General features: G+C 39.3%; 1 protein-coding gene across 1 annotated transcript in view; it reads left to right on the forward strand.

Annotated features, from left to right (window-relative positions):
- Positions 1–928: 928 nt before the first annotated feature.
- The window catches only part of BLNK (B cell linker), a 112,455-nt gene continuing 99,347 nt past the window's right edge, over positions 929–14,036 (forward strand). The window contains exons 1-2 of the mRNA XM_063307376.1: positions 929–1,024; positions 6,779–6,841. Coding sequence (XP_063163446.1) covers positions 950–1,024; positions 6,779–6,841 — 138 coding nt within the window. The 5' untranslated portion in view covers positions 929–949. The remainder of the gene's footprint in view (positions 1,025–6,778; positions 6,842–14,036) is intronic.

The following is a 14,036-nucleotide window of genomic DNA, read 5'->3' on the forward strand; positions in this document are numbered from 1 at the left end:
TGGAAACAGAGACTAAATATACGCCTACTGCTTTTTGGCTAATGCAGTCTCCATGGCTTGAAGGACTGAGAAAGAAAAAAACCCAATTTGCAGGATGCTGGAGGACTCCAAACAACATAACAAAAGACCATTTTTGGCATCAAACTGTGGAACTTCAGAAGAACTCTGAACATTCAAAGCAGCTATTCTAAGCTCAGTACATTTCAAGCCCAGAACATTTTGCACATCCTTATTAAGGAACAATGTAATAATTAATACGGCTGAAATATGTTGAAGCATGGAAAACAATGAATCAATTAAATTAAAAACTGTATTAAGACATGAACAATAAGGAGGTATATTTAAAAGACTGTGAACTGCACAGTTCAATCCTAAACTATGTATATTCTCTTCTGTTGGATTTAAAGGACTATCAGAATTGATTGGAGGAGTTAAAAAGCATTTTTTTAATTTTTTAATTTCATTTTCTTTTTTAAGCTGTATCTCTGTTCACTTTTCCCTTTGGTCCCAATCAGACTTCGTATACTGCCCTCCCTACATTGCACAATGTGACCCTTCATCTCAAAAAAGCCTTACATTACTGGAAAAAAAGATTGGCATAATTAACCTGTTGGTTAGAGATATTCCTCAAACTGTTTTAAATTTCAGTTTAATAGTAAGAACTTTGTCTACTCAGCAGGCTATGTTAAGGAAATGGAAGTTCATCTCAGCTTGTAAATGAAATGACAGTCACTCCATCTCATTCAAAATTATGACATGACGTTGCTGATCATCTCCAAGCCACTTTAAAGGGTGGTGTGACTTTAAGCAACGATGGCCACGGGGGAGGGGGGGATCTGCAGAGGAACTTCCTCTAATGACTTCCAGAATTCAGTCATTTATGTTTAGTAAACCGAACAAATTCTAGCATTACCAGAAGTATCTCAGTTCTTCCTGGCAGGGGCCCAGCATGACTACGAAGCTGCCCTTGCGAGAAGAATGTGAGACCTGGACGTCTCTCCAGGTGGCTGATCTTCTAAGAGAGGTACTGAGCTGCTCTAAGATTCTAGTCAACTGACAGTCCAGAATAGATCAAGTGTGTTTATTCCTTTTTACTGCTGGTTTCACTCCAAGAAGTAATGGGAGGCAATCTCTTAGATGCAAACCGAGGAGCAGGAAATGCCAGTAACATTAATCTTTTATTAATCTTTTAATAAATTTATAATCTATTTATTAGTCTTGGGAAGTTAGGCATCTTCCAAGAATTCACTACGGGGCATAAGGGTATATATTGTATCCAGACTTAATTGCGTTCACTGAAATGAAGGGAACATGAATTCAGCTAGTTGGGATTGATTCAGTTAGACACTTTTTTTCCTTCAAGTAGGGTGCTTTCTGCACCAGAATTAAACTCTTTAAAAGTAGGAAAGAAAGAAAAACGGCCAGTGCTGGTTCTGGGGAAAGCAGGATGTGAGGGGAAAGAAATAGAGGGGGGGGGGGAATGAGGAAAGGGGGAAAAAAGAGATCAGAGCTGAATGGGTCTGAGAAGTTGGAACATCCAGGGACCTTCTCATGGATTCCTGAAAGATTTCTTGCCCATAATCCCACAGTCCTGATAACCATATTGCAGCTGTGAGCAGTCCTGTAATTTTTATCCTAGAAGCCTCCTTGGCATTCAAGTCTGGCTGTAATTTGGGAAACACAAGTTCAACTTTCTTGACCCAAAGTACTCCTCAAATGTATTGGGACTACAATTCCCAAAATTCCCAGCCAGCACAGCCAATGTCCATAGTCATTGGGAATTAAGGAATTCTGGGGAACCCTGGACAAGCTTAACCCAAAGCATCTGAAATATTAGGATGGATCAACAAATAAACCAACTGTACTTTTCAGTTTGGGATCTCTATGGGCAGAAATCAGTTTCAGTCTTCCTCACTAAGCATCAGAGTCTACTGGAACTGGGCATCTTATAAATTCAATTAAATAAATGAAGTTAACTGTTGGATTAATAAATTTTTGGTGAGGTCTTCTTGCCAGGAGTTGAGAAATGCTATCAAAAGAGTAGTATTCATGCCTGATAATGTATAGTTTCCTTAAAATTATATTACGTTTGATCATATTTTTAAAAATCACATATGATAAAACAAAGTTATATTGGATAGATTAAAATCAAGAGCAAAGTAAAACAAATCAATAAAAAAACAGAGAGACATATCTTTAACCGCTACTGAAAGTTGTCTGAAGGTTAATAGGCAGCTAACAGAACCTGTTTAGGGAGGTCTCTAAACTAATAAACATTCATTTATCAATAAAATTAAATATATACAAGCAATTAAAAGCCCTTATGGTGCATGTTATTTTACTGCCTGTAGCTGAACCATTTGCAAATATATTGGATTGAATCCAGTCACACTACAGTAGAGCCACTGAAATCAATGGGACTAATTCAGTCCTGACTAAATAAACTTACGTTTTCTTTATTTCAAAGCTATTAAACATGACTAAGCCTACATACAGCATATGATCTACTTATCTGTTCCAAATATGAATTAAAGGCATCTTTGTGCATACACTGTCATTTTATTTAGTTTTCTTCTAACTATACGTTCTAATAAATACTAACCTTCCACTGGTTACTCAAAGAATAGCATAATTAATATTTTAATGTGATATTCAGTAGCATGTGGCCACAGATTAATTTGAGAGCCAGTCTGATGTAGTGGTTAAGGCATCAGGCTAGAAACCAGGAGACTAGTGAGTTCTAGTCCCACCTTAGGCACAAAGCCAGCTGGGTGACTTTGGGCCAGTTACTCTCTCTCAGCCCTAGGAAGCAGGCAAGGGCAAACCACTCCAGGAAACCTTGCCAAGAAAACTGCAGGAACTTGCTTAGGCAGTCCCCAACAATCGGACATGATTGAATGGATTTTAAAAAAAATAGATTAGTTACATTATATTTTGACATGCCCTATACAGCAGATATTCCTCTGTATTGCTCTTTTAATATGTAAACAACAGAACTGTCTTTGCAGAAACTTAGTTATTTAAAACAACAGCCTCACAGCAATACTGTTGTTAGTAAATTCAAATGATATGTTTGAACAGAAGATCAAACTGGATCAAACAAAAGTCTAAGGATGTGTAAAACATTAGGAATTCAAAGCATTTTGAGCTCCAAACAATAACTTCAGCTTCAGAATAGTTCTCCCAGTAGTTCCAAAAGCTTGAAATTGAAAAATTGTGTACTTCCTTACATAAGGTCCATCTAATTCTGTCCCAGCAGTGAAAACCAGAAGCTAATGGGGAAGCCCTTAAGCAGGATATGAATGAAATCCAGTTCATTGCCTAGCAACTAGCACTGAGATGCAGTTGCTTTGATGCTGGAGATGATAACAGCTTCCACTGAAAGTAAAAATTGATAGCTGTACCCTCCATTAATTCCTTGTGACCATTTGTAAAACTTGTGGCACTGAATTCCATAGATTATAGCTTAAATCAGTGTTTCTCAACCTTGGGAACTTTAAGATGTGTGGACTTCAACTCCCAGAATCCTAATCACTTGCCTGATTAGTCATTAACTATGATTGCGACTCTTAAGAAGGCCAACACCAAATCCATTTCAGGTTAGATAGTTAAATCCTCCCTTCCATCTTCTTAACCTTGATTTGTCAATATTATAAGGTATTTATAGAAATCTAGGGTGTGGCTGCCCTTAGATAATGGGCCTGTCTGGTTGCCACACTTCAAAAAGGAAATTGCAAAGCTCATGAGAACCCCACTATTATATTCCTCACAAGTATGAATCACATTCTGCCTATACCATCAACTTTCTCTGTTCCTCTTCCTTTAATTCAGGCCTGTTTTCTTTCTGCACACTACCCTTAAGGTTTTCGCAAGAGACATGGCCTATATTTGCAGCAGGAATCTCATGATCCCAAATTATAATTTATAAGAAAGAGCCCGACACAAATTTCAGCAAGAAGCAGAAATGATATTGCGCACATTTTCCACTAACCAGCATTTTTGTGTCTGAAGTAGAAAGTCAAGATGGCATGCATATGGGCACCACACAAATCAAGAAGACACAGACCATAGTTCATGTCTCATTTTAATGGTCCATAGGGATGGAAGTGGTCATATTGCATCATTTCAGGCAACTTCTTTCCGAAGCAGCTTTTGTGAAAAAGCTAGCTTAGCTCCAAGAAAATCTATATGCTATATGGTTTCATATGTGCAACCCATTGCTACCAGGGAGATGCCTCTTGATATAATCTCTATAAGGTCTTGCATCAGTTTCACATCTAGACATATATAGGTTTTTATGGATGCTGACTCTTCATTGAAAGTTTCACTCCATTTCAAGCTCTTCCAGTGTAATCAAAATATACCAACCATATGATAGCTAATTAAACAATAAAATAATCAGATACACATTACTGGACAGAACAAACCATATAATTGAGGGTTGTCCCTTCCAAGATAGATATGCTGCCTTCTAGTGGCATTTCCCTCCCTTCTAACCACTCTGTCCTGAATTGAACTTGTTCAATGTATAATCCTTACAACACACACACACACACATATATATAGATACGTTTGTTGTATACACACATACACACACACACATATGTATGTATGTATGTATGTCCGTATTAAAGTATATTGTAGGAGTGCATCAAGGCAATCTAACCAATCTAACTTTCTATCCACATGAAGGGGTCCTGCTTTAACCCAAGAGCCCTAAGTGACCAGTCCTTTCTCTAGAGCAGTGTTTCTCAACCTCAGCAACTTCAAGATGTGTGGACTTCAACTCCCATGCTAGTTGGGGAATTCTTGGGAGTTGAAGTCCACACATCTTGAAGTTGCTGAGGTTGAGAAACACTGCTCTAGGCATACTGATGAACGTTCTTTTCTGTCGGTGTGTTCTATAGTGAGGTTTTATACTCTTTAGTATTTAGTTTTATACTCTGCAATACTCTGTAGTAGGTTGCTCTGAATTAGTTTCTGCATCAGAAGTGTGCAGTATTAATAAACTGGTCACAATCATGTAAGTTCTCTTCTTCTAAGGATGTTGCAATCATCTGAATGTGCTTTTTATGGAAAACCTGCATTCTGACTCATTCAATAAATATGATTAAAACAAATTGACTAGTGGAATAATATAAAATAGAGGATGGATTAAATAGGTAAGAGAGAGAAAGAGAAAACACACAGCCAGTAGATTGTCCTGTTAGCTGCTCAGTGCCATTTCTTTTCCCCATTCAGTATCATTTGCTATCTGGATAATGAGTGTAAAAGTAATCTGAAATATGGCTTCATGTTTATGTATGTGTGAGTAATCCTGAGTATGTCTACTGTATGTGTAAAGGATGCTTATTTTCTCTATATATATAATCCATTGTATGTCTCTATTTAAAAAACATTTACAGTACTGATACATTTATTCTAATTTTGCTTTTGTCCAGTTTGCTGCACTACTGAATTTTCCATGACTACTAACTTCCTCTATAAAAGCTAGCCATGCAAGGCAAGGTTGTGGGGGATACACACACCAAATAGTTACGTAGGAAAACACTAACATGTCACAAAGCTTTGAAGGAAATTCTGAACTGCCCTGCCACCACACGGAGAACCTTGTGCTAAATGTGTAACTGCAGGCGTATCCTTCTCTAATCCCTTAACACATGCAATGCAAGCCATAGCGTCTTTTGGTGCAACAGGATGTCCATATGAGAACTTGAAGTCCAGCTTCAGTACCCACGTGAATAGGAGTTAGTAGTAGGTTGGATGAACGACTTGCCCAGAAGCTTGACTGAGACAAGGACTAAGACTACTCCTTAAGGCACTGGTCCCTAATCCTTTTGGCCAGTAGACACATTGGAAATTAGGAGAACACATTATGGGCATGTTGAAAAAATGCTGCCATAGCAACCCATTTACCAGAATATAAATTAGTTAGGTTGCTACCTCCCTTTCCCTCCACCCTCTCCACTCCAAAACACTATTGATCCTTTCACCTCGCTCTTCTTTAGACAGGGATGGGGCACTTCCAAAGAAAACACTTGCCTGAAGCCAGGAAGCCTTTTTATGTTCTAAGAATATCTATGGGGGTCTATGTCTTTCAGTAGAGATGATGTTACAGCTGCCACTTTGCATTATGCTACACTTCCTTGCTCCCTTGCTTTTTAAAAATATTGTTTTATTTAAATCAGGTGAGTTATAGAGGCTGGCAGGCACCAGGGGAGATGTTTGTGGACCCAGGTGTGCCACATGGGCATTTCAGACTCAAAGCCCAAATGTGGTATGTGTGGTGTTTTATATGTGAATTCAGTCCACTGGGATTTAGTCCATAAGCCACGATTAAGCAAACAACTGCTAAATGTGCTATGTGAGTCTAGAAGATTGATTGATTGATTGATTATATGCCTTCAAGTTGTTTTTTGACTCCTAGCAACCACATAGATAGAAAGATTAGAAGATATGCAGAATTATTATACAGAGACTTCTAAAATTTCAAGCTATGAACAGACTGCTAATGCAGCAACAGCACTTGCAGCAAACTGTGATGATTCCAAAATGGTAGCATACCCATGTGACATCATCATGCAAATGCCATGTCTTACACCAGCATCAAGAGGTTAACTTCATGATGCATTTTTCAACACTGGACCTGTTGGTTCCCCCTACCCCATCCTGTGGATGTCCATGCAAGGCTGTATCATTGTCTCAAATGCTTCATTTAAAAATGTAAATGTACACATTACTGAATGTAGTATCACCTTCTCCTCTTCCCTCTTTCCAGTCTGGGATGCATGACTGCGCCAGGATAGTGGAAAAATTAAATATAGATGGAGCTCGATTTTTGGTAAGTTATTTTAATGTTTCTATTTTAATGAATCTATATCATACATATGTATAATAGCTATATATACATACACACACACACATACATACATACAATGGGCAAATTTCTGCACTATATCTAATAGGCTCAGATATGTCAATATGACAAAGGCAAAATATTCATATGAGATCAATATAAGCAAAAGTATCAAGTAACTTTTTGAAGCTTAAGGTAGGAAGGGGTCCTCTAGAACTGCTGATTGCAACTTTCAACAGCCCCAGTGAAGCATGTCCAGTGGTGAGAATGGCTGGGAGTCATCATGGGAGTCACCAGGTCAACATCTGGAAGCCACAGAGTCCTCAATTCTTTGATTATAACCTCAATCTTATGCAGACAGAGTCAGCTTTAGTACAGTTATCCATGCTCTGGTAATTTCTTATATAGATAGATTAATATATCATATGTTGACCTTAAATTGAGCTGCAGATTGTTGCCAGAGACTAGGCAAGTCTGATAATTATTACACCAATGTGTTGCTATCAGGACTGTTCTCACTTTCACTGGACCAGGTGTAGCTAGTAATGCCCTAATGCCATGGCAGAGTAGAGAGGTCCTGATCACAGTAAGTACACCATCAATATATTAGAGTCCATGACAGATAATTAATTCATTGGCTTTCTACTGCACCACTTTCTCTACTCTACTACAGACTGAAAAGGGTGCAAATAGGCATGGTAACTATTTCTCCACCTTTCACCATTCTTCCAAGCTATCTCCTGCTCTCCCTACAAGAAGAGATGCAGTCATATTTGATTCCAGCTGGTTCCCTGAATTAATGTTCTGCGCAACAGTGGCCCTATGAGTCTCCATCAACCATACCTCCTGTCCTCTTTGCCCTCTGTAGTTCCTTTTCTTACACAAGTATTCAGTAGGTTGCAGTCCCAAACACTGGACTTAAAACAATTTTGCAGACTAAGAGTTTGAGCAACTGTGTATTGCATTTCCATGATGAATGTGAATACAAACTATCTGCCATTAACATTTAAATTTAAAAAACATAATCTACATTAGGTAGATCTTCATTCCAAAAGCATGTTCCAGGTTAGATTGCAATTATTTGAAATGCCAAATTTCATTTTTCTTGGAGCACATTGATCTTTAAAATGCTATACTAAGCCAACATTGTTGAAGGAAGGGAGCTCAGTAACTGAACAATGATATTACAAACAACTGCAGTGGTTGAGTGTCCCATCATGTGTCAAACCCTGGATGTCAACTGAAAATGAGTCAGGGCTTTTTGATTCTATAATGTATAAGCCATAAAAGAGACACAATGTGCCTTAAAACAGACCAAGTATCTTCAGGATTCCAGGCTTCAAAAATAATTAAATCATCATGCTGACACTCACTGTCTTTATCACAGTGTGACTGGGTTCTTTTAAAACTGGAGGTATATTCTGGCTTTCAAGGATGGCAATTGTCATACAGAAACCAAGAGAGTGGAGACTTGTATGCTTTTTTTTTTTTTTTTTTTTTACTATAGACCAGTGTTTCTCAGCCTTGGCAGCTTGAAGATGTGTGGATTTCAACTCTCAGAATTCCCCAGCCAGCCATGCTGACTGGGTAATTCTGGAAGTTGAAGTCCACACATCTTCAAGCTGCCAAGGTTGAAAAACACCACTATAGAAAGTGAAACTATTTACAACAGGTATTTACAACAGGTATATAAAACACGATCCTGGCTTTTACCTGGTATCAGCTTTCACTTAAGTTTCCCTCCCAGAGACTCTGCCCTCTAGCTCTCCTGCTAACTGCTTTACTTCCTCCCTCTTCACTCCATCTCCCCCCACCTCCATTCCTGGGCCTATCAAAGAGAGTGAAAAGGAAGGAACATGCTGGAGGACTGGAGTGTATTTCACACCACTCATCCCCTTTTCTTGGATCTGCTCAGCCAATCACCATCTGCATCTTCTCTGTTGCGGGAAGAACCTCTCTCAGGGTCTTCTGCCCAGTCCTTCCTGAGAGACCAGGGCTTCCCCAAAGACTGCTGTCTCCCTCCTTCCCACCTTGGGTTTGCGTGAAGATGCTGTCCATAGCCAGTAGACTCCCTCCTTTCCTGTCTTGGACAAAGATGTTGCCTCTCTAGGACTTCATTTCTCTTCTTTCAGGGAAGCCGTACCTGGACCTTTCTTCTCCCTCTCTGACCAGGAATTGACAACTGCTCTGCACTCTCATATAATTCTGATTGTAAACCGCCCAGAGACACTTTGGCGAGATGGGAGTGAAGAAATGTGAGGAATGAATGAATGAATGAATGGCTCTATTCTCCAACTTTTCTCTCCAGCTACTTCATTTTATACAATCCTTTTCTCTTCTTGTTTTCTCCTTGCCTTCTCTCTCTCTCCACTTTTGAGTCAGATTGGCAGCATGTCCCCCAGCAACTGAGGAGGTGGGTGTTCCCACCACCTCCCAGGCTATAGTCCCCACACCTATATACCATGCTGTACCAATGGGGCTGCATTCTCTACATCTCCCCACAACAGCCCTGGCTAGCAGCCCGCTCAGCTCATCAGCCCTTGTGACAGCAAAGCTGCCCATCAAGGCCAGAACTGAGCTTCTTCTCCCCTTTTCTCTCTCCATTTGCTGACTCACGCCAGCACAACAGCAGCCATACCAGGCCACTAAAAACCACATGCCACGGTGGTTTACAAAGTTTCTTTCCATGTTCATCAGCCTTTTTTTAATCTTAAAAATTAGCCTGATTGCTGTTGTGGCAGTTCTATTATTGCTACCTGCTTCCTGATCAGTAGAACAGTATTCATGTTAAAATGGGGTCTGCAGCCAGAATGGTATCAGGAGAAAGAGCATTAGTGAGAAATGTGTCTGGCCATGTTGGGATTCTGGGAGTTTCGATCCTACCACGTTTGAAGGATATGGAGGTTGCCTTAAAGCAATTTCTGGTTAGCCTGACTTTTAGATTTGATAGAATTTTTTTGTCAAAAGCCAGGATATTCTTGGTGGCTTACAGCCATTGGAGTTAATAGTTGGACAATATTCTTTAAGACTGTAATTCTTGATCTGTTTAGCTTAGCTGAACTCAGTGGTGATGTGAAGGTGACATGTCGATGTGAAGGAAAGAAGTTATACTTGAGAGAGAGAATGAGACAAAGGGCTGTTCATACAACTCTGTCACAAATGGGCTTGTATTTAGAATCACAGGACTAAGCAGTATACACATGTGGATAAATAAATATTGCATGATAAGTGAATGTACATGCTATTGCTAAGTGTTATGTGTGAACTATGGTTTGTTTAAAAAGCATGCTTTAAAACATCCTGGCTTAGCAATATGTTTGAACGGGACTAGCCACAACCACAAAGGGAAGGATCAAAAATCTGGATTCTAGAAAATCTGGAACTGAAAAATGGTGAAGATTTATTTTTTGGACTATTTGAGGTGCAAAAGCAGAGTGCATTATGGAATCAAGACACAATTTGACTTCTTAGATTTAGTTGCTTTAATGAATTAATGTGGTTTTATTATTGAGTTTTAGATTGTCATATACTATTACTTTTATCTGGCTTGTTATATGCCACCTTCAGGGGAGTCTACAAGGGGGAGGCCGAAAAAGTCAAGATGGCAGTCATTACTGCATGATTGAAGCCCTGCCCCTTTTTGCATGCTCCAGATACGTGTTGGAGGTGAAAAGGGGCAGAGCTTCAATTGTGTGATGGCATCTGCTATCCTGACCTTTTGATCTCTCCCTGCAGATGCTCTTGGGCAGCTTGGTTATATGCTTGAAAAGATTCCATCTTTCCATCAGTCACCAATTCTTGTGGTGGCATTTTTTGTTTGTTTGTTTCTCATATGGGGAGGATACCCAAGAGCCTATAACAGGGTTTCTCAACCTTGGCAACTTTAAGATGTGTGGACTTCAACACCCAGAATTCCCCAGCCAGCCATGAGAATGAGAGCCACTTGTCAAGTTCTGTCCCCTTGCAGGAGTTAAGGATTCACGTGATATTCAGTTTTCTACATGACAATGTAACTACCTTCCATAGAGCAATCACTCCAGCATTAGAGCATCTGACAAATGAAACTATTTAAAATAGCCTTCTCCAGCTTGTAAAAGACCTTTAACAAGGATTCTGTTGGGAATTGATTGATTGATTGATTGATTGATTTTGCTTCCAGCAGATCCATGACTGGGATCTGGCAACAAAATCTAGTTAACATTTTTATTTCTCCCTCATTCCCACCACCACCCAAAAAAAGCTGAGTGCTTTTGAAAGCCAGTGGAAGCTATTGGCTTTTTCTTAATTTTCACAGTAAAAGCTACCAAAACTGAGCTATTTGCAGAGTGTTTCTCTTTTCTCATAGAAGGTCCATATGACCATGCAAGAATCTTCCCTATGTCCTAAACGGACAAGCAAATTTATCTCTGGGTTTTGTTTTGTTTTTTTCACTAAACATCCTATCTGCTGAAGCAGAAATCTGCCCTTTAAAAGTGAATAGTGAAACAGATCTGATTTACATCAATCTGCACATCCATAATGCTGACCCAAATTGGAGAAGGCTCATTTAGATCATTTTTATCTTCCTTCTAGCAGTTTTAAGATTACTGTTATTTTCCACCTCCATTTATTAAAGCATCTCTTAACATCAGTTCCAGGAGAGCTTTGCACAACAACCCGATCTTTCTTATTTGCAGCCTGCAGCTAATTTGACAGGCTGTCAAGCTTATTCTCTTTCTGAATAGGAAAAAAAACTAGAGGAAGCTCTCACGTGAATCTAAAATGATTCCCAAAGGCAACAGGAATCAAGATGCCAAAACAGAGTTGTTTTCAAAATTCTGTAATGAGCTTACTGTCCAAGTGTGCGACTGAAACAAAACCAGGAAATAGTGAAGGCAATAAAGATAGATGCATTGGGGTCTGCAGGCAAAGGGACCCCTAGCCTCCCTCTTGCCCCATGCTTTCCACAGTACAACAACAACAACAACAACACTTGGTCACCCTGTAGAGGAGGATTAACAGGAAAGAAGGAAAGGAGGGTATTGTAAAGTTCTGAGACAGTTGACTCAATAAGTTTCTGACTCACGCATCCAGATGAAATGCAGTTTTCAGATTTATTGATCATGTGTACAGACTAAAGGAAAAAGCCACGACTAAAAAAATTCTCACACAGGCTATCAAATAAAAAGCACACAGACACATCAGAACCCCCTTCACATTCCATCCCCCCTTTCCCTCAACAGTTCAGCATTCCAACTCTGCCCAACTCCGTTTGATACAATCTTGGACCCCACCATCAGACGAAACATAATTCTTTCTCACTCTCAGCATCTCTCCCCCTCTCATCCGGAGCCTGACATGCATTGCTTCAATGGCAGAGAACACAATTGAACAATTTAACTATTCTTTGATTGTGGGTTCTGACAGGTATCAAGTCCGTGGCAGCCAACATTCCACCAGAGATTTCTCAGAGTCTTCTTTGGCAAGATTTATTGAAAGGGAATGGAATAAGATTGAAGAAATCTCAGCAACTGGGTTACTTGCACTTTAGAAGCAAATTTATATCTTAGCTTGTTAAGACACAGACTGCTTTCATTTTTAACTAACAGCTTCTCTGTAAACCTATGAGGAGACCATTCCTTTCTCTGATATTCAGGAATGTGCAGGCAGCCAAGATATGAATCTCAGGCCATAAGCACACAACCACCAAGGCAGCAAATGAGAGAAATGCCACTGTGGCTGCTACACCACCTCCTTTTCCACTACTGCTCCCAGATCAGCCACTGCTTCAGTCAGCAGCAACATTGCAATGCAGCTTATCTCCTCTTTCTCCTCTACTCAGTCAGGGAAGGAGACTTCACGGTGACTGAAGAGACGAGGGGAGACCCTTGTAGAGCTCTGGCCCATTGCTGAGATGATGGTAGAAAATCACAAAAAAGAAAAACTCCCCCCAAAACAGGAAAAAATGGGGACACCCATGAAAGCAGTGAAGACCAATTATGATCAGTGAGGTGTAAAATATTACAGTAATGGATTATTGGAAATAGAGAAAACAGGGGAAGGGAGTATCAGGAGAAATGTATGGCTGGCAGGACACTATCTGTTCCCAGGTAGAACCCAAACTAGGGGTCATTCTGATGGGACTCAAGAACCTGTTGCTTATGGTCATAAATTATCCATGGGTGATTGGATTCTTTATTCCAACAGTTGTGTAAAACTTTTAGATACATATATAAATGTATGAGAAGCCCTTATTTGTACTGTTGCTTTGCTCTATTTTCTTATTCTTATTGATTTTTTTCCTTTGTTCTGTTTAAATAAAGGATGGATGGATGGATGGATGGATGGATGGATACTGTAGATAGATAGATATAAAAGCTGAATCCTGAGTTGTTCTTAAGAGCTTCTAGAACTAAGATTGCAAAGGGAAGGAAAAAGTCAAGAGGGACCTTTTTTCAGTCTTCTGACTTGGCAAATGAGGTTAAAACATTCATTGAATGAATGGTAGGGATTCCCCCCATCTTCTGCAACTATGGTTGAAAAAGAGGAAATGCAAAACATAAAGAAACCGTATGTTTAATTATTGCCTTGCTGCAATAATGCATATATGTGTGAGTTATCAAGCTGTTCCTTCAGTGCTCCTTCTATAGAAGTATTCAGCATCAGTAATATTTTTAGCCTAGGAGGAAGCTACACTGTTAATGCTTGCTGGATGTTAGCAGTGTCAACTGTGGCCTCATTAATGAACTCTAAGCAGGGTAGTTGCTGCTGAAAAAGAAAGGCAATTCTGTCTGATCCCAAGTTATTTCAATACATGCTTAGAGATGATTGATGAATGGCTAGCATTCATCTAAGCACTATTCTTTTATTTGAAAGCTTTCCAGATTATTTGAAGCATTATTATCCATTATGGAATTTTTTATAAAGCTTTCAGGCAAAAATGTCATCTCTCACAACCCCACCCCCTTTTTTTTCTTTTTCCTAAGAAAGTCATAGACAAAAGCTAACAAGCAAAGTCAATAACAAGTGATTCAGCATGCTTTTGAGAGAATGGAGCGCAGCAAGACATATTATAAAGCTGAATTTTCTTTTGTAGTTGAAGATGTTTGTGTTCCTCAGCAATAACTAGTTAAAGACACTAAGGTATACAGTGCAAAAGGATAAAAATAGAACACTTATTTGTTACTAATTGGCAGACAAA

The sequence above is a fragment of the Candoia aspera genome, chromosome 6 (genome assembly GCF_035149785.1).
Source record: "Candoia aspera isolate rCanAsp1 chromosome 6, rCanAsp1.hap2, whole genome shotgun sequence".
In the NCBI taxonomy this organism is placed as follows: Eukaryota; Metazoa; Chordata; class Lepidosauria; order Squamata; family Boidae; genus Candoia; species Candoia aspera.